At 35.4% G+C, this 19,013-nt stretch overlaps 1 protein-coding gene across 1 annotated transcript in view; it reads left to right on the top strand.

Moving 5' to 3' along the window:
* The window catches only part of LOC5567765 (neurotrimin), a 409,923-nt gene that overhangs the window by 178,827 nt on the left and 212,083 nt on the right, over positions 1-19,013 (top strand). The window contains exon 3 of the mRNA XM_001657614.2: positions 544-744. Within this exon, the coding sequence (XP_001657664.2) occupies positions 544-744 (201 nt within the window). The remainder of the gene's footprint in view (positions 1-543; positions 745-19,013) is intronic.

A 19,013-nucleotide genomic window follows, 5' to 3' on the forward strand; every position in this document is an offset into this window, starting at 1 on the left:
TACCAACTACGCCATTGTACTAAATTATAATCGTCTTTTCAAGCCAAGATTAATCTAATAACTGACAGAATGTTTGTTACTTGGTTTCCATCTCGTATTTTTCTACGTCTGCTTAGAATGCGTAGTTGCTTGAATAGATAACATGATTACTCTTCATTACTTCCTTACAGAAGCCTCCGTGTCATCTGTAGTAAATTACTAAAAAGCTTGGCTATTCTTCTTTCATACTTTCAGAAATGGAAGATTTCTCCTAATACTTCCAAAACTCAACTAATAATGTTACAACAAAAACCAGAAGCTCTTTATTTGAAATTTTCAAGTAGGCATGTTGTCACGATCAAAATCAAAACTTTTCCCACAAAACTTACGGGAAATTCAAATTTATCATTGATACTTTTTTTTTGTATCTGCGCCGTTATAGTCACTGTAATTGTTTCGTGGAATTCAGTTTATTATAATTAACAACGTTAAACATACAAGAAATTAATACAAAAATCTACAAATTCGTCCAACTTCACGATATTTTGCTTGTTTTTATTACAGGCACACTGGTTCTACTGTGGCGACGAGGCACCAATGTGTTAACGGCTTCACAACTTATGGTAACCAGAGACGAACGGATACGACTGGTGAACGGTTACAATCTTGAAATATCGGAACTGGAACCGCAGGATGCTGGTGACTACGTGTGTCAAATCAGCGATAAGATCAACAAGGACCAGGTGCACACCGTCGAAATTCTGGGTGAGTAAATTCGTATAACTTTTTTTGCACTTTAATTACTACATTATCGCTTCAAATTTGTGGCGTATTCGTGGGAAACTCCATAACCCTCTACCCAGGTAGCTATTTTTTCCTGGTGAGACGATTCAAGTAATTTGCACCACAAACGTGAACTTTTCTAGCGCAACCAACTGGTTGGGGATTCAACTCATGTCATTCGGAGTTAGGATCAGATTGTGCAGTAAACTTGCTAGCGGAAAGCAATTATTACGGCTTTGTTTTCTTTAAATGAGAATCTTCATTGATATCATGAATGTAGGTAGGCTCGTGCAATGCGTCTATAGAGAAGAATCGTACAAAACGGATCATCAAAATTGAGCGACTTGGCCAACATTTATTCTTTTTCCATGTATTTAACAAAAAGATTCTAAGTAATACAACATTTAAAATTGTATATATTTTTCTTTCAATATTTTCAGATTAAGTTTATAGTTGATTATGTTCCCAGCTGATTACTTATATTACTTCTAACATTCGTTCTGAAACTTAAAAATCAAAAACATTCCAAATTGAAGAAATACTACTGCACTATCGTTATTGGTGTAGAAAAAAGGGGGGCCTGGCCCTTTCTGATTCATCCAAACTCCCGAATTGGGAAGGATAATAAATATGAAAATAAAAAAACATGATTTTAACGCGAAGAAAAATCATTTCAACAAAAAAAAAAGCTTTACAGTATTTACATTATTGTATTTTGTACAACAATAGTGAGAAAATCTCTAATCATAATCTTCATAAAATTCCGAAAATTTTATTTTATAGGTGTTATTGTTGATGATGAAAGCTTATAATATTCCTAAGCTGAACGAAATAAATTCTTTGAAAAATTTAACGATTTCGATCGTAGGGAGAATAATTTTAAATGAAGCATCAAGAAGAAAAAAAAAATATTTTAAACGGTCCACAATGGCGCATTGCCGGACAAAACTTTCAATCCACTAGAACTTTTGCCCCACCTTACTTTATTGTTTGCTATGGAAAAGGTTTGAATTGTGAGTAAACTTGTCTCTGGCAAAACTATTTATCCTCAATTATTGTTTCGAAGGACATAATATAACCGGCGCGTTATGCAACTTTGCCCTCTATTTCCGAAACCTAGACCATGGGAAAGTTGACTCAACTAGGTAGCATTCACCCCATTCGCATTTATTTGTTTCTAGGAAGAGGTAGACATGGAGCCTATCCCACCACGAGCGTCCTTACAGAGCAGAGCAAGTTTTTCCATCTTTTCTTCGATGTAGTATCATTGGAGGCCACCAACTCCCGCCGGAGGAAGCTTACACTAAGAGGAGGAAGGGAGGTGGAAAAGTATCATTTGCTCGTTAGTCGTACAGTTTACGGGTACAGCAGAGCATGTGATCGGAGTGGAACGAACACGTATCACTGCCAGGAACAGTATAAATTCTGCTGGAAAATGTGCATAAAATTTTATTAAACTAATATAATACCTATTATTATATCGTTTATGGTAGCTGGGAGGCAGGCTTATTGCTTCCGAAGTGAAAAGTGTATGCTGCCGGTTTCTGCGCGTAGTTTAGTGCTTATGTGGTGTCAGTTGAATCAACAGATTGCTGTAATGATGAAAAATGCGAATTGTGGTTGATATGTAGATATCAACACCATGGTGTTTAAGACATGGTTTTAAATTAAGATTCAATATTGCAATTTAAAAAGAGAAGACATTTTCTTTGGAACAATTCGAATAGGGGCCTTCCTTAGCCGAGTAGTTGGAGTCCACAAGTACAAAGCAAAGCCATACTCAAAGTGTCTGGGTGCCATTCCCGGTCGGTCCAGGATCTTTTCGTAATGGAAATGTAAATCAGCGCATAGAGTATCATCGTACCTGTCACACGATTCACGAATGCGAAAATGGCAACTTTGGCAAACAAAGCTCTCAGTTAATAACTGATCATTGAACACTAAGCTGAGAAGGGTTTGTCCCAGTGAGGACGTAATGCCAAGAAGAATAATTCGAAATATCAATATATAAACAAGCAAATTGTAGTTCAGTCGAACCAGAATCGAGTAAATGTTAATACTAGGATTCAGAACGTGCTTCGCCAGTTCCAGTCAAACAAATTCAACATTTTTTCCATCGATACATTCTAACAGCTGATGGTCGAAATGAAAACTTTTAAACATTTTATACTTGAATTCATTTTTGTTGGTGAAGGCTGAAGAATAGCTACTGCACTCCATAAGTAATCATTAGGTCATTCCCTGTTTCGCACGAACACCGAACTGTCAAAATGTTTTACCTTCTACCGAAAAACCACTTATCGACAACAGCAGCAACGACCAAATCAAAACCAAAAGCGCTATCGAGATTAAGAGCGATGAATTCGGATTGATTTTATTGAAAGCAGATTGCAGGCGAAATAAAAAAAAAGTCCAAAGCGCTACCCACATTTCTCCTTAGATGAATGTGAAAATCAAGCTACGTTTCGAATTGAGCTGCGACTTCAAACTCTTATGTTGAATTTGTTTCTTCTACGTTTGGGTCGTATATCATGGGATTGATTTATTCCTGACACGTTTTTTCTGTGCTCTATTTTCTGACGAATATAAGCAGAAAAAGTTATGTCTCTGAAATGAATATCGGTTTGAGCTGTTCCAATGAAGAGAAACGACACGTTTCAAATCAATTGAAACCACATTTAGTCACGAATGAATGATACTGAGCAATGAAATCCACTGCCACTCAGGCAAAGATCCAAAGGATATTGAGAATATGTAGACGAAACCGTTACTTTATTGCGATTTTCGTATTTTTGTAGGATAAAAAAACCTAAAGTTCGTAGAAACAAAAGTCAATAAGGAAAAAAATTGTATTGTAAATTTGTATTTATGTTTCGATAGCTATATCCCAGTCTTTCAAAAATGCGGATTTCGAAAAATGTTTCGGGAAAAATTGATAATTTGTCATGTTTTTTTTCTGATCCGTTTTCTATAATGGTGCCAATTACGCAGAACACATTTTACCTACATGATCCATAAATCTATACAATATCGCAATTGATTATAACAGCCTAAACATATTTTTCCGTCAATTGGAAAATAAAAAAATCAAACATTTTCATAGAAGCATTGATTTATAACTGTGTGACATTGAAAACCATACCATAATTATGAATCGACTCCGAAAAAAGGCCAAAACATTCATTAGCACATCATTCGTTTGCCTCGATGAGTCGATTTGATCCATAATGATCCATTCTCCCACTGATCCATATCCGAGGGATGGACAATAGACTGATGCAAATTTTGAAGTTTCTGCTCCCCTATGCTTAAACGATGTCAATTATGATTGAAATCATTCTCCCGAAATTTGAAGTGATTTGGAAGAAATTTGGTTGTGCACACGCCATTTGAAATTTATATGAAAATTAATATGGAAAAGGAAAACCTTTTGTGTTCAGTCCTCTAACTGGTCGTAATAATAATCTATGAAAAAAATGATATACTCTTCTCATGTGAATTCTTCCCAGCTACAACTTTGTCGAAGACCACATTTTGATTGGACGTAAGGATATTTTTTTATCATTGATAACAAAGTCTAAATCATGCTGAGATGATCATTCAATTACTTTCAGAGCAACACTGCTTTTTTGCTGTAGAACAAAGTAGCCTGGATTACTTTGATCTATTCTACCCGCTAAGAGCACCACTGTTGCCTGCCGAGCAGTTGGTTGAGCATGCAAAATGCAAACCCACTTTATGATTATGAATAGCAATTTTTCCTGATGTCCAATCGAAGTGTGGTCTTCGGCAAAGTTGTAGCTGAAAGGATTTCACATGAGTAGAGTTTGTTCACTTTTCCATAAAATGTGATAACGACGAGATGCACACAAAAAGTTGGCGTTTTCCATAGTAATTAACTTCAAATGGCGTATGCACAGTCAAATTTCTTCCGAATCACTTCAAACCATAATTAAAATCGTTTAAGCATAGGGGAGCCATACTAGACCCGACTTCCACTGATGATGCGCCTCAGTATTTCACATCTAACGTTATTGTCAGCCGTAAACGGTTTATATCATGATGAATAGCACCCTGCAAAAGTTTGATATTATTTGGAATAAATTTGACTGTGCACACGCCATTTAAAAAATGTGTATGGAGATTATTATAGAAAACGCCAACCTTTTGTGCTCAGCCCTCTATCTCTTCGTCATACTATTTTATGGAAAATTAGCTCCTGGCGGGTAGAGTAGATCAAAGTAATCCAAGTTACTATGTTCTACAGCAAAAAAAAACAGTGTTGCTCTGAAAGTACCGTTTTGATTCATATTACGGACAGCTTCAAATTCCGGACACTCTACTTTGTATGGGAAACATTTCACACGAAATGTTTCAATTTTTGCCATTCAAAAGTTGTCACTTTCGAGACTCGTTTTAATAAGCATTTTCCATAAATATTTATGCAAATTTATAATGCCCATCTACCTTAGACATCTCTTTAGTGGTTTGACGATTATAATTTATGATTCGACTGTTCTATAAATGATTATCATGAGGTGTCCGAAATTCGAATCAAAGTGTCCGGAATATGAGGCAAAAGTGAGGAAGCGTCCGGAATAAGAATCATGAAAAGGCCACACATTTTGATTAATTTAAAATTATTCAAGTTGCTGAAGCGTATTCTTTACCCACCATTCGAAAGTAAAGGGTTTCCGACGCTCGATAACGCTAAGGAATCATACAGAATGATTTATTTGGTATGCTCTATGCTGGGTTATGCTTCACTGAGGCCTTAAGTGTCCGTAATATGAATCAAAACGGTAATCAAATCATCTCAACAAGATTCAGACTTTGTTATCAATGATAACAAATTATCCTTACGTCCAATTAAAATGTGGTCTTCGGCAAAGTTGTAGCTGGGAAGAATCCACATGAAAAGAGTATGTTCACTTTTCCATAGATTATAATTACGAGCAGTTAGAGGACTGAACACAAAAGGTTTTCCTTTTCCATAGTAATTTTCATATAAACTTCAAATGGCGTGTGCACAACCAATTTTCTTCCAAATCACTTCAAATATTGGGATAATGATTTTCATCATAATTGTCATCGTTTAAGCACAGGGGAGCAAAAACTTCAAAATTTGCATCAGTCTAATGTACAGGTCTGCCACCTTTACAAATGTTGAAACTGTCCATATCATTCGCGAAGCAAACGAATTGACTGGATCTCGTAAAAATCGTACCCCGTCTGTTAAGCCCGGCTCTCCGCATAACACCTTCTAGCGCAGTATTGAACAACAGGCACGAAAGTTCATCACCTTGTCGTACCCAGACAACCAGAAATCGCATGAAAGTTCACGTTACAACTCGTTTATTCATACTAATTACATCAAACCCGCAAAACACCGTGGATAAACTCGTCATAACTCGCATAAAACACTTTTTTCTGAGTTCATTTGTACATTTTGTTTCGTCCCGTACACTTGTACAAAGTAAGTCGAATCAATTCGTTGCAGCTGTCAAATCAACATTTGTTATCATATGTTAAGTCGCATAAGATCACAGGTTTTTTCGGTAGAAGATTTATACACCCGCATTGTATGTTATTATTCATCACATAATATATGCACGCATATCGCCTCCACTTTTGTACGTAGAAGGCCTTTTCGCGACATCTTATAAGTGAAATTTTGCACATATAAAGCCTCCAGGTGATTTCGTTATACGTACATTTTGGTTGTCTGGGTAGTCCCCGGCGGAATCCAAATGAACTGAAGAGTTCGCCTGAAACCGCCACACAATTTTGCACACCTTCCATCGTCGCTCTTATCAGTCTCGTGAGCTTCCCGGGTAAGCTGTTCTCGTCCATGATTTTCAAACTCGTTAACTATAGGTGACATATCGTCCCCTTGATGCTACAACTAGATAACTCGAAATTTGAAATTTTTGACTTCAATATGCCAAAACATTTTTATTAATTAGATCTTTAAAATACCCACAGCTCATAAGCGTGCGATTCAAAATACACAAGTTAAAGTTTATTTTTCAACCATATCCTCTGCGATTAACCGTCACCTTGTAAAACGGTCATATTTTCAAAGTGGCACATCCAAAAATTTTGATTTTCGAGTTATCTAGTTGTAGCATTAAGGGGACGATATGACGGAAAATGATCTGGGATAATACTTTCTACTTTCTTTCTGACATTTCATCCTTTCGACGTTTTGGCTTTCGGCATTTTGTCTTTCGACATTTTGTCTTTCGACATTTTGTCTTTCGACATTTTGTCTTTCGACACTTTGTCTTTCGACGTTTCGTCCTTCCAACATTTTGTCCTTTCGACGTTTTGGCATTCGACATTTTGTCCTTCGACGTTTTGTCACCCAACCACTTTCTGATCTCGATTCTCTTGAGCTCAGCCCAATCATCCTTCACCTCGGGTACTCATCATCCCACGGTTTCCTGCCATTTCGCATTAGCTGCCGTCATGCACCCACTTGGGGTTGCTCATTCGCCGGGTTTGCGTTGCGAATGTCGACACCCCACCGCACCGTACAAACTCATCGTTGAAATACACTAGCTTACATTTTTTTAACTAATTTATCGCCCTTATACAAAAATACATACTAAATGTTACCCGCCGGTAACACTGCGGAACACGTTTTTGTCTCCAGCACCAAAATACCGCTATTCACTTAATTAAGGGTTGCTGAATCCATTGCCGTTTTCAGAAATATCATAGCACGTCTAGTTTTTGAGATATTAACTGTTGAAAATGCAAAATATGACTATTTCAGCCAACTTGCATGCAAGTTTGCCAGCTTGTAAGGTAATATATTGGCTTAATTTGCCACAGAATTCAAACTTTATGTGTATAACAATACTTATCATCATAGTTTGTATTACTTTCGATACGGAAAAGTAATTTTTTGATGGTTTAGAGAATTGTTGTATTTTTGCCATATAGAAGAAACGAAGAGTTTTGTATGGAGACTGCAAGCATGTTGAAAAAATCGGTTTAATCGAAATTTAATCGCGCAATTTCAATCAAATTATGTCTGAAATGAAAGTTCAAGTTCTATTTTGCATGTTTGGTGGATTAGATTACAAAAAAGTATGATAAATTGTACTTTAAATTTCATGTAAACATTAATATAACCAGTGTTTTATACAACTTTGGCGACCTGTAGCTAAAAATTGTGACGTGCTGGAACATTTCTGAGAATGGCACCAAATTCAGCATCCCCAAATCTACTAGAGACACATAATTTGATCCTTGAGACACGCAAAAATGTCATTTTTGTTACGCTGTGTAACAAATTTTATTCGTCACTAGTGGTCCCGGCAAACTTTGTGTTGTCATCAAGTAGGCTTTTGAAAAATGTCATGCAATCTCCCATACAAAAATACACATTAGTTTTCTCCCGTTTTTACAACTAGGGTAAGTGTTCCCTTAGTTGTGGGTGTTCCTATAGTTGCGGTAGTGCCGTTTTTACTGATTTTATTACATTAGTCACAGATCCGACGCTGCCAATAGACGTATTGGCTTGTTGATACACGGAATAGTTGAAAAGAGCGTTCAAATTGCTTTAAAACTGGTGAAATATCACAAATATTGCTAAATATTTTCTTACTTGTACCAATAGTTGCGGTAAAGTGTTCCTATAGTGGAAAATCCCATAAGAAAACAACGGATACCGCAATTATAGGAACACATATTACAAATATACCGCAACTAAAGGAACCGTGTACCAATAGTGGAGGTTTTATTTTTCACTGACATGCCGTGGATAACTGCGATGAAATCATTTTTCTCATTTAGTCAATGGACGTTACTTCCCGTTACAACATTAACATGTACATTAATTGCGCTTCTTGAATTGAGGCGGTTAAATGAAGTTCAATCATGCTTAGTACTTCCACTATTGGTACATCTACCCTATTCCGAAGATTTTTTTTCGCACGAACACGTCGCATCCCTTAATAAATGCAACAGTAGAAGAACTGTTAAAATTCGTTGACTTGCTCTCAAGCCATTTCGTGGCATACAAACTATTCCATTTTTATTTATATAGATAGATACCGTTTTGATTCATATTACGGGCACTTAAGGCCTCAGTGAAGTGTTATTCATCAAAAAGCATATAAAATAAATCAGTTTGTATTATTCCTCCGCGTTATCGAGCCTTGAAGACTCTTAGCTTTCGAATGGTGGGTTGAGATTTTGATTCCGCAACATGTGTTGACTTCCGATGATTCTTATTCCGGACGCTCCCTTACTTTTGCCTTGACTTCCGGACGCTTTGATTCAAATTCCGGACAGCTCATAAAAATCATAAAAAGAGAAGTCAAATAATCGATTGGAACTGTCAAGCAACTAAACAGACGTTTGAGGCAGTTAGGCATTGTAAATTTCCCCAGATATTTATGAAAAATGCTTATTAAAACAAGCCTCGAAAGTATAAACTTTTAAAAAGCAAAAATTGTAACATTTCATGTGAAATGTTTCCCATACAAAGAAGGGTGTCCGGAATTAAAAGCTGTCCGTAATATGAATCAAAACGGTAGATTTGTTCCAATGTTTTAAATTTGGATACTCTATGTAACTCATTGATTCTATACCAGGGAAGAAACTTAAGAATCATTTTCAACATTTTACTTCGAATCCACTACAGAGTTTTCTTCTTGATATTACAACAGCTAGTCCATATTGGTACAGCATATAACATGGCTGGCCTGAAGATTTGTTTGAGGATCAAAAGTTTGTTCTCAAGACAAAGTATTTATTTTCTGTTAATAATCGGATACATACATTTTATATATTTGTAACATTTGACTTGAATGCTTTCAATGAGATTTTGAAAGTTAATATTTATCTAGCATGATCTAGATACATAACTTCATCTGATCAATTTACTGAACTCCTCGCATCGTGAAACGATATCTACTCAAAGGTTTGAAACAAAGAGCTTTTGTTTTTTTTTTTTTGTAGGAATAATATAAATTGAGTTTTGGAAGCATTAGGAGAAACCTTCCTATTTTGCAAGTATGAAGAAAAAATATCCAAACATTTTTGCAATCTACTACACACATGCTTCATCCTTTGGCGGAACAGCCTGTGTCATCCGCAATTCACAAATTCACTAATACTCAGCAACTGCAAGTACGTTTCATTATAAAATTCATAAAGACCAGCTCTGACAGAACACAACATTCCAAATGCGTTGAGATGGAGTTGGATGGCTTTCATTGCTACCGTCGTTGGGGGTTAAAATGGGTCAAAAAGAGATATGTACAATTTATTTATTGAATAAGTATCGCAATTTAACTCCAATAAACTTCAAATTTGGTATGTATGTACTTTGATGGTACATTAACAAAAGTTGAAAAAATTAAAGAAAAATATTTATTCACAACGGCACCACAAGTGAATGAAAAATAACCCAATCTCACCCCATAGAGGGGGTGACATTGGGTCACTGTAATTGAAATAACTTGTTTTTGAGAATATGATTGCCATTCGTAGCTGAAAAAGATTGATGAAATACGATGCAAACAAGACGAGCAAACAAGAGGCATATTTTTTTTGTTTAGAGAGACTTTACCCAGAAGGGGCATTCGTCTATAAAGCATATTCAGTTTCCCCAAATGTGTACTGAAACAGTGATTCTTTTAAACCTTCGCAAATATTTAAATTTCGGTGCGACATTCTACGATCAACACATTTCAGGCAGATGTTGACGTAATAATCCCGGAATTTCAGCGATCCAACTCATTTATTCTTCCGTGAGATGTTTCTATAATATGAAAACACTGATAAATTCAAAAAAAAAGAAATCGAGAAGTTGAGAAGTTGTCAAAATGCGTTGCATTATTATTCAATGCACGGATTTTTTTTCTAGTTCATTTATTTGAGGCTTCAATGCACGGAATATTCAAGTAGAATTGTAAGATGTTTCAGATATTCTGTATTTAGAAAGAATAAACACATCTTAATAAAAAAGAGAACACTCGGCACCGTAGAATGTCAAAAAGAGGACTTGCAATTTCATTTATTATCGTTCTTGCTTGACGCAATCTCACCCCCATTTTTGATGCTTTAAACACCGTACCGAAATAAATGAAATTTTTGTGGAAAAATCCAATAGATTCCGGAAAATACGTGTGAAGTATAATGAAAAGACTTTCTACAAATATAACGATAGAGGTTAAAGTACACGCGTGATACTTTGTACAGGAGAAATTTAATGTTGTAAATTTTATCTAGTTTCAACATACAAGTTTATTGATATAGGAAACAAAAACTACTATTTCTAAAAATGTATATTGTGATGAATTATGTGTAATAATATGTTCCCTAACATATGAATTATTAATTTTAGTGATATCAGCGTTATTAGTTGAAATGTTTCACAAAACATATTTTTCCGTTTTGACCCATACTCACGGTACATAAAGATCCTGCCTGCAAAGAGTTAGAATATTAGAGATTTGCAATGTCTTAAAGTGGCTTGATTCGAATGTGTCAGCAAATATTACCCAAGAGCGACACTTGTCACGTGAGTAATTTTCCAACAAACGTCCAACATGCCGACAGCAAACTTGCTCGTTTGCAGTTGTCTCCTCAAAAAGTACAATATCGAATCAACAGCGCTAATTTTGTTAGACTAAAACTTTTGCGCCCACGTTTCGTTACCACATCCTCCACGATGGGGCGGTGCCAACTTCGAGAATGGAAAAACTTGTTCCATATCCAATCAACCAAAGAACTTCCGCTTCCGTTTCTATCCGATCTGCTTTTCCCTTCCCGATAGGCACCTTATCCGTCCTCTATGCTAACAAGCTTTCAATCACCTGTCTGGAAAGACGCCAAACCTTCGTCTCAGGTAGAAAGCCCACATCAGTCAGCTGGGTTCGTGCCTCACATAAGCATTTCGCGGAATAAGGCTAAAGCACACTACCAAGAGGAAATAAGTGAAAGCAATTTTCCTGAAATTACATTCCTATTAAGAAACGATTACTACAAATCTCGAAACTTTTACCACGTTTCTGTGTCTATCTCCCGTTTCTTTCGTCATTTGCGGGGAATATAAAGGATCAAACCAGTCTTACGGTCTGAGTAACTCCGTCAACTTTCGCAGTGCAGCTTGTCAGTCAGCCAGAAAGTCCACCGGTTTCTTAGTTAGTCCGTCCATCAACGACGACGAGGTTGTTCGAAGCAACATAACTTCACTCAAGGTGTGGACGGATTGTTTGCTAACAAGAGTGGTTGCTTCCGGAACGTGCAAACATGTGTAATGTGGCTTTCCGGCTCTGGGCCCCTCATACTCGTTTCTCATCAACGCGATTTTTTCGATCCACATGGCTAGATGTGCTTCGGTTGCCGAACTTTAACATTAAGTGGATTGAATGGTTGGATGGCATTGGACCAATTATAACTTTTTTGGCAATTAATTTGGCCCTCGTGCCGCAATCTATTCGAGATTAGTTCAGGATCATATAACGGTCAAGTTTAATTGGAGACATACACATTTTTCGGAGCCTGGCGCTGTATTGAAAGAAATATTGTGGTAGGCAATGGATTCCTTCGTTTCTGATTATTTTGATTTCGATTTGATCGATTGAAAACCGATTTACCGTCAAGCTACCATTCACCGTGCATTTAAGAAAAAATTGCACTTCAAAAAATCATATAACTTTTCCAAACAACTTGAAGCGTACTAGAATACCACTACGTAACGTGCAATCATATAACAATTCAGGGAAAAATCTAAAACTAGTGATGCAAAACAAAAAATTACTCAAAAATTATGTTTGAAAATGTCATGTTAAGGTCGCCTCGTACCGTTCTATGTCACCATTTACCGTGCACACTAGTGCACCATTCACCGTGCGTATAGTTTTCGTCGTGATTTAATTTTGTATCTTGAAAAAACGTTGTTGATGGAGCAACTATGTTGCTAGTACTGTGCGCACTTAATTTTAAGAGTATTCAAATCTTTATTTACAATAACAACCATGAAAAGTTTAAACATTGGCTAAATAATACTTTTTTATCAAAATCGTTATAGGAGGTTTGACTGTATTGTCCAAACCATTCCATATTAACTCAAAAACTAAATATGAAGTAGTTTAATGACGACATAACAATAAATATAATATTCCCGAATAATTTCATGCCTTTTACATGAATGCACGGTAATAGGAACCATATATATTGAAAAGGATCCATTCACCGTGCATTTGGGTTTCGACTGAAAAACAATAAAAAAAATTAATTTGCATAATATCTCATTGCTCATACGATGAAATATATCTCACTTATAGTATCCACAGTGAAAATTTGTTGAAATTTTGAAAAATTTCATACTCTATCGTTAAAATGAAAAATGTGATTTTTTGGCGTTTTTACTAAGAGTGTTGAAAACTCTCATAATCGAACAGAATTCACATGATTTTGACTACATAAACAAGGTTTTTCAAAATGCTTCGTGACAAAAACTACTTCATTTTATCAGTTTTATCTTATTTTGCTGACAAAAGAATAATTTGTGAAAATTGTATGAATATTCTGTAGAAATTTGTATATGTGCACGGTGAATGGAGGCCGCACGGTGACTGGTGACTTAACGGTAGTTGACGAATTCCTGTCAAATTATTTAGTCACTGAACTCGACCAGTGTTTTCCATAACTAAATCGATCATTCTGAGTCAATAATTACTTCTAAATGTTGCCTCTTTACCAACTCAAGTATAAAAATGGGTTGTTTGTGACAACAACGCACAGTGCTTCGTCCCTTGGATAAAAGTCAAAAAATCAACTTTCATATTCGAAATAATCAAGTAGGCCATGATGTTGACATATATTTTGAGCGTGTAATACAGATACTAGAAAGTCCGTGCGCTTATCAAAACAAACCAAAACACCAGGTGTTGACAAGTTGTTTCATCGTTATATATAATTTATTGTTTTTGTGTCAATCCAATCCCTTTTTAATTCGCTTTATTCCCATACTATACACATTTTCAAAGTGAAAGTGGTTAAGGATCGTGTTGAAACAAGTAAGTAGGAGTCATTCCGTTTAATTTTCTGTGGTATATTTTAAAGATTGTAGAAAAAGATGCTTCTGAACAATAAGCTTTTTAATACAGAAGAAAATTAAAACTCCTATCTTCTTCTAGCCCATACAAAAAAGTAACTCAAAGTACCTTTCTGAAATCCACTTTAAAATAAAATTTTAAGTATTTTTCAAATTCTGAAAGTGATTCCAGCTGCATATGTTTGCCGATTGTATGTCATTTTATGATTTTTAAGTTATGCTGCCACAATCATCAATAAAGATTGTTTCAAGTAATGGTAGTCTGCCAATCCTCGTATTCGAAAAAATCATGTTGTGGATTTCATGTACGGTTGTTATAGCACTGATTCTCCCAGACATTTGAAAACAAGTTAAATACGTTTAGCAAATTGTATTGCTGCAAAATACATCAAAAATGGGGTAAATATAGAAGATCATACGATATTTTTGTGAAGAAAAACTCCGACTGATTAGCAAAGCCAATTTTGCTTCCGCGCCAACAGAAAATTGCACTATGGCTTATCAGGTGGCCAATAATCAAAAAAGTTATGTGCCCCAAATTTCAATTCTTGTTCGCCATATCATTGTAAACATGTCTGCTAAGAAATCCCCAAAATATTAGGACATGATTTGCATTGCACACTCAGATATGAGGTGCCAAAGTTGAGCCTATGGAGAAAAACTTGTTTTTATTAACAAAAACTATGGTTTACTCAAATTAATATAACTTTTTTTCTATAATTCTTACGTAAAATGTTTTTACACCATTTGAAAGCTTACAAAAAAGGCTTCCTAGAAACAATAAAAAAAATAAAAAAAGCTTCAAAATAGTGGCTTTTTTGATGTTTTTTATAAAGCGGTTAAAAAATCGAATAAATTTATAGTTAACACATCGAGTACTTTTTTTGTCCCAAGTTGTCCCAGGCTTAAATTCAGTTCCAAGGGTACTTCGAGATGTAAACTAAAGGATCTTGAAGAATTTAGCTGCACAAATTTGCACTTTTTTTATTTAAGGCTTTTTGAATTTTTCCAATATTTTTAACCATTTTCTATTGAAAACAGCTAAAAACTAATTCAGAAAATAACTGAATTTCGCTAAATCATTCAAATCATCATTTTTATGTAAGTTTTAATATTCATAATGGTTTGCACAACGTTAATCGCATAAATTTCTTATATACAATATAAGTAACAAAGTTCAATATTTCGCTATAGGCCCTAATCAAAAGTTAGTCTCGAAAACTTGTTTTTGAAAATAAAACATCAAATTTGTATCATAAAACTCATAAATACGACATGAGATGGAAAAAATATTTTTGGCCGCCAGTCGGTATGGAAACCGCCCATAGTGAATTGGCGATGCAGAGTTTTCCTATTCGGCTGTAAAGGCTGGCATGGGAAGGCCTTTCATACCGTTCAAGAAAAACCTATATATATATATATATATATTAGACAGTTTCACAAAAATCAAAATTTCTGGGATTCAACCAGTCACCCCCAAGTCCTAGTTGCAATACTAAAACAAACTACCAGACAAATTTTCATCCAATTTGGAGAAGATTTGGAGGTGCCTCAAGTCGAATTTGTGTTTTTTGGCTATTTTTTACATTCAAAAAATTCTAACAAGAATTTGGAAAAATGAAAATCAGCATGAATACCACTAGTTGAACGTATTATTAGTACTTTACAACTTCTGAGAACACTGTATGCCGATAAGAGATGGTTTTGACCTCATAAAATTGATTTCTGTTCATTAAAGTACCTGTAAAACATACATTTCTCTACAGTTTTTGTTCTACGAGATTCTTAACCACATGCCTAATCGTAAAAGTTCAATCGTAGTATAATTCCTTTGTCATTTCTGAACATTATTGTAGTACATCATTTTTGTCTCCGAATTACAGATAAATTGTAAAAAATCGTCGGAAATACGACATTCCTCATTCCCCTGCATTTAGAGCTGCTGCCAAATGGCGCAATTGCTGACATGTTACAAAATTGAACATAGTAGCTTTGCTTTTTCAATGATGGATGATGATTGAAGAAAACATCTAGGAAATGTCATCGACGCAGTCGTGTTTCAAACAACATTCGCATTTGATGCCAAGCATTTACATATGTGATATAGCCCCGAGGTCAAGCTTCTCGACTACTGATCTTGAGGATCAGAGTTTGATTCTTTTTTTCGAGTGAAACCAATGTTTATTATATGCAGCATAAAAAAGGACTAAAGGCGCAAATCACTACTTGAGCATTTCTCTTCATTCACGTAGGAGTGGGAGATTTTTGTGAGTACTATTGATTAAGACTCAGCCACAAGATACACTTTTGAACAATAAATCGTGATGAAATTTGTTGGCCTCAAGTCATTTGGTCCATTGAAAAAAAAGAACACTCTAAATGAACTCGCGTAATCAAACTCTGATCCTCAAGATCAGTAGTCGAGAAGCTTGACCTCGGGGCTATATCACATATGTAAATGCTTGGCATCAAATGCGAATGTTGTTTGAAACACGACTGCGTCGATGACATTTCCTAGATGTTTTCTTCAATCATCATCCATCATTGAAAAAGCAAAGCTACTATGTTCAATTTTGTAACATGTCAGCAATTGCGCCATTTGGCAGCAGCTCTAAATGCAGGGGAATGAGGAATGTCGTATTTCCGACGATTTTTTACAATTTATCTGTAATTCGGAGACAAAAATGATGTACTACAATAATGTTCAGAAATGACAAAGGAATTATACTACGATTGAACTTTTACGATTAGGCATGTGGTTAAGAATCTCGTAGAACAAAAACTGTAGAGAAATGTATGTTTTACAGGTACTTTAATGAACAGAAATCAATTTTATGAGGTCAAAACCATCTCTTATCGGCATACAGTGTTCTCAGAAGTTGTAAAGTACTAATAACACGTTCAACTAGTGGTATTCATGCTGATTTTCATTTTTCCAAATTCTTGTTAGAATTTTTTGAATGCAAAAAATAGCCAAAAAACACAAATTTGACTTGAGGCACCTCCTAATCTTCTCCAAATTGGATGAAAATTTGTCTGGTAGTTTGTTTTAGTATTGCAACTAGGACTTGGGGGTGACTGGTTGAATCCCAGAAATTTTGATTTTTGTGAAACTGTCTAATATATATCTTATCTACAATAATGAACCTGAAGAGCTCGCGTTCGTAGCCTACAGTGCTGTTCTGAATAATAGCAGCGCATGTCGATTTTCATACAAAATGCTCAACTTTGACATGCTGTAGTTTTGTTCCCTTTCAAGCAATCGAGTTGAAATTTTCTCCACAGAACTGCCCAATTTTGTAAACACAAAATTTCAAAATTTTCTAAGCCCCTGCCGGAAAGTGAGATACTAGGTGAAATTGTTCGAAAAAATAGCAGTTTTGAAAATTTGAATTTCGGCTTGACATTATAGTTTTAAATTGTATATCACTTACCATTGGAACAATCTCCTCCTACTTATCAAACGTACACCTAAACCGAAAAATTTTAAAATGAAAAACTGCTATTTTTTTCGAAAAATTTCACCTAGTGTCTCACTTTTCGGCAGGGACTCAGAAAAAACTGAAATTTTGTAGTTACAAAATTGATCATATTTGTAGTTCTGTGGAGAAAATTTCAGCTCGATTGCTTGAAAGGGAACAAAACTACAGCATGTCAAAGTTGAGCATTTTGTATGAAAATTGACATGCGCTGCTATTATTCAGAACAGCACTGTATGTATCAAGTTGTTTCTAATAATCATCAAACAGAAACCCACGACATTTCAACTATCTTTATAGAAAAGAAGATAATGATTCGATTGATATGTTTTTGGATGATTAACAGCTGGTAAATGAATTGTATTGCTAATAAAAATAAATTTTATATAACCTTTTTATTGGGTTTGATTTGAGTCGTTGGAATAATCCGTGCTTTAATATGTTTATAAAAATTTGGTTATTGAGACACTTCTACATTTACGCATAACACATACATCTTTTATGCAAACGACTCAAGTACGTTTTCATGTGTTTTTATTTTGAACATTTATTTGAAATCGAGCACTGTTCTATGGTGTCAAATGTAAAACGTGACGTATAAGCCACCTATGCCATTACTGATGTAATATGTGTCATTCATGCCAATAATGCGATTTTTTGTGTATAACGACTTTCTCCTCAACTTCGTAGAGAACCGCATTAAACATCCAGTTGTGACTTTAGTCCCCAAGTGCCATACGTGGTCTCGACTCAACTAGACATTACCTCAGAGCAAGTGAGTGTTCAAAATAATATATTTAAAATCAAGTTTCCAAGATATGCGGGTTAGAGTGAATCAATTTTTAAAATGTTGGCTTCCCAATACTCAACCGATTTTTATTATGGTAAATAGCATCCTCTCAGAGTTTAAAATGATTCGGATGAAATTTCACTGCACACACGCAATTTTAAGTTTATATGGAAATGGCTATGGAAAACGGCAACCTTTTGTGTTCAGCCCTCTATCTCTTCCTCATAATATAGTATGGAAATGTTAACAAAATCTTCTCATAAAAAATCTTTCAGCTACAACTTTGCCGAAGACCACGTTTTGATTGGACTTCAAATGGCGTGTGGACAACCAAATTTCTTCCAAATTACATCAAATTTTGAGAAAATAATTTTAATTATAACTGTGATTTTATGGCTTTCTCAGTCTAGGGAAATCAAAACGGAAAGTTTTGTTTTGCCCAACGTTGGGACACTTTTTCACTATTAAAAATGACATGCACTGCACTGATCTACGAGACACTGTTCAACTGTTATTTTGAAGATGGCGTATTGTTACTGTTCTAACTGTTCGAAAGTTTCTGTGCTACTATGCTGTGAGTTATTGGTAGTTTGCTCTCTGAGAGAGTTAGCTCTTTTGATAGTGTGTAATATTCCGGCGTAAGCTGTATTGAGGCCATCTACGTCTGTACGGAAATTTACAGTTTTGGGTGTGTTGTGTATGTGGCACATCTCCAACATTGGTAGCGCTGACGATCTTAGAGTACGATCTACTATTGTTGTACTGTCAAGATTGAATGTGTGGTGATGATCTATAATATGTTGTATGAGGGCTGTTTTTGTGTGTATATTGCTGTCTGTAGGGGTATTGGCAATCCTATTGATGTCAGATTTATGTCCACTGATTCGTTTTTTCAGAT

This window comes from Aedes aegypti, chromosome 1 (assembly GCF_002204515.2).
Source record: "Aedes aegypti strain LVP_AGWG chromosome 1, AaegL5.0 Primary Assembly, whole genome shotgun sequence".
Classification (NCBI taxonomy): Eukaryota; Metazoa; Arthropoda; class Insecta; order Diptera; family Culicidae; genus Aedes; species Aedes aegypti.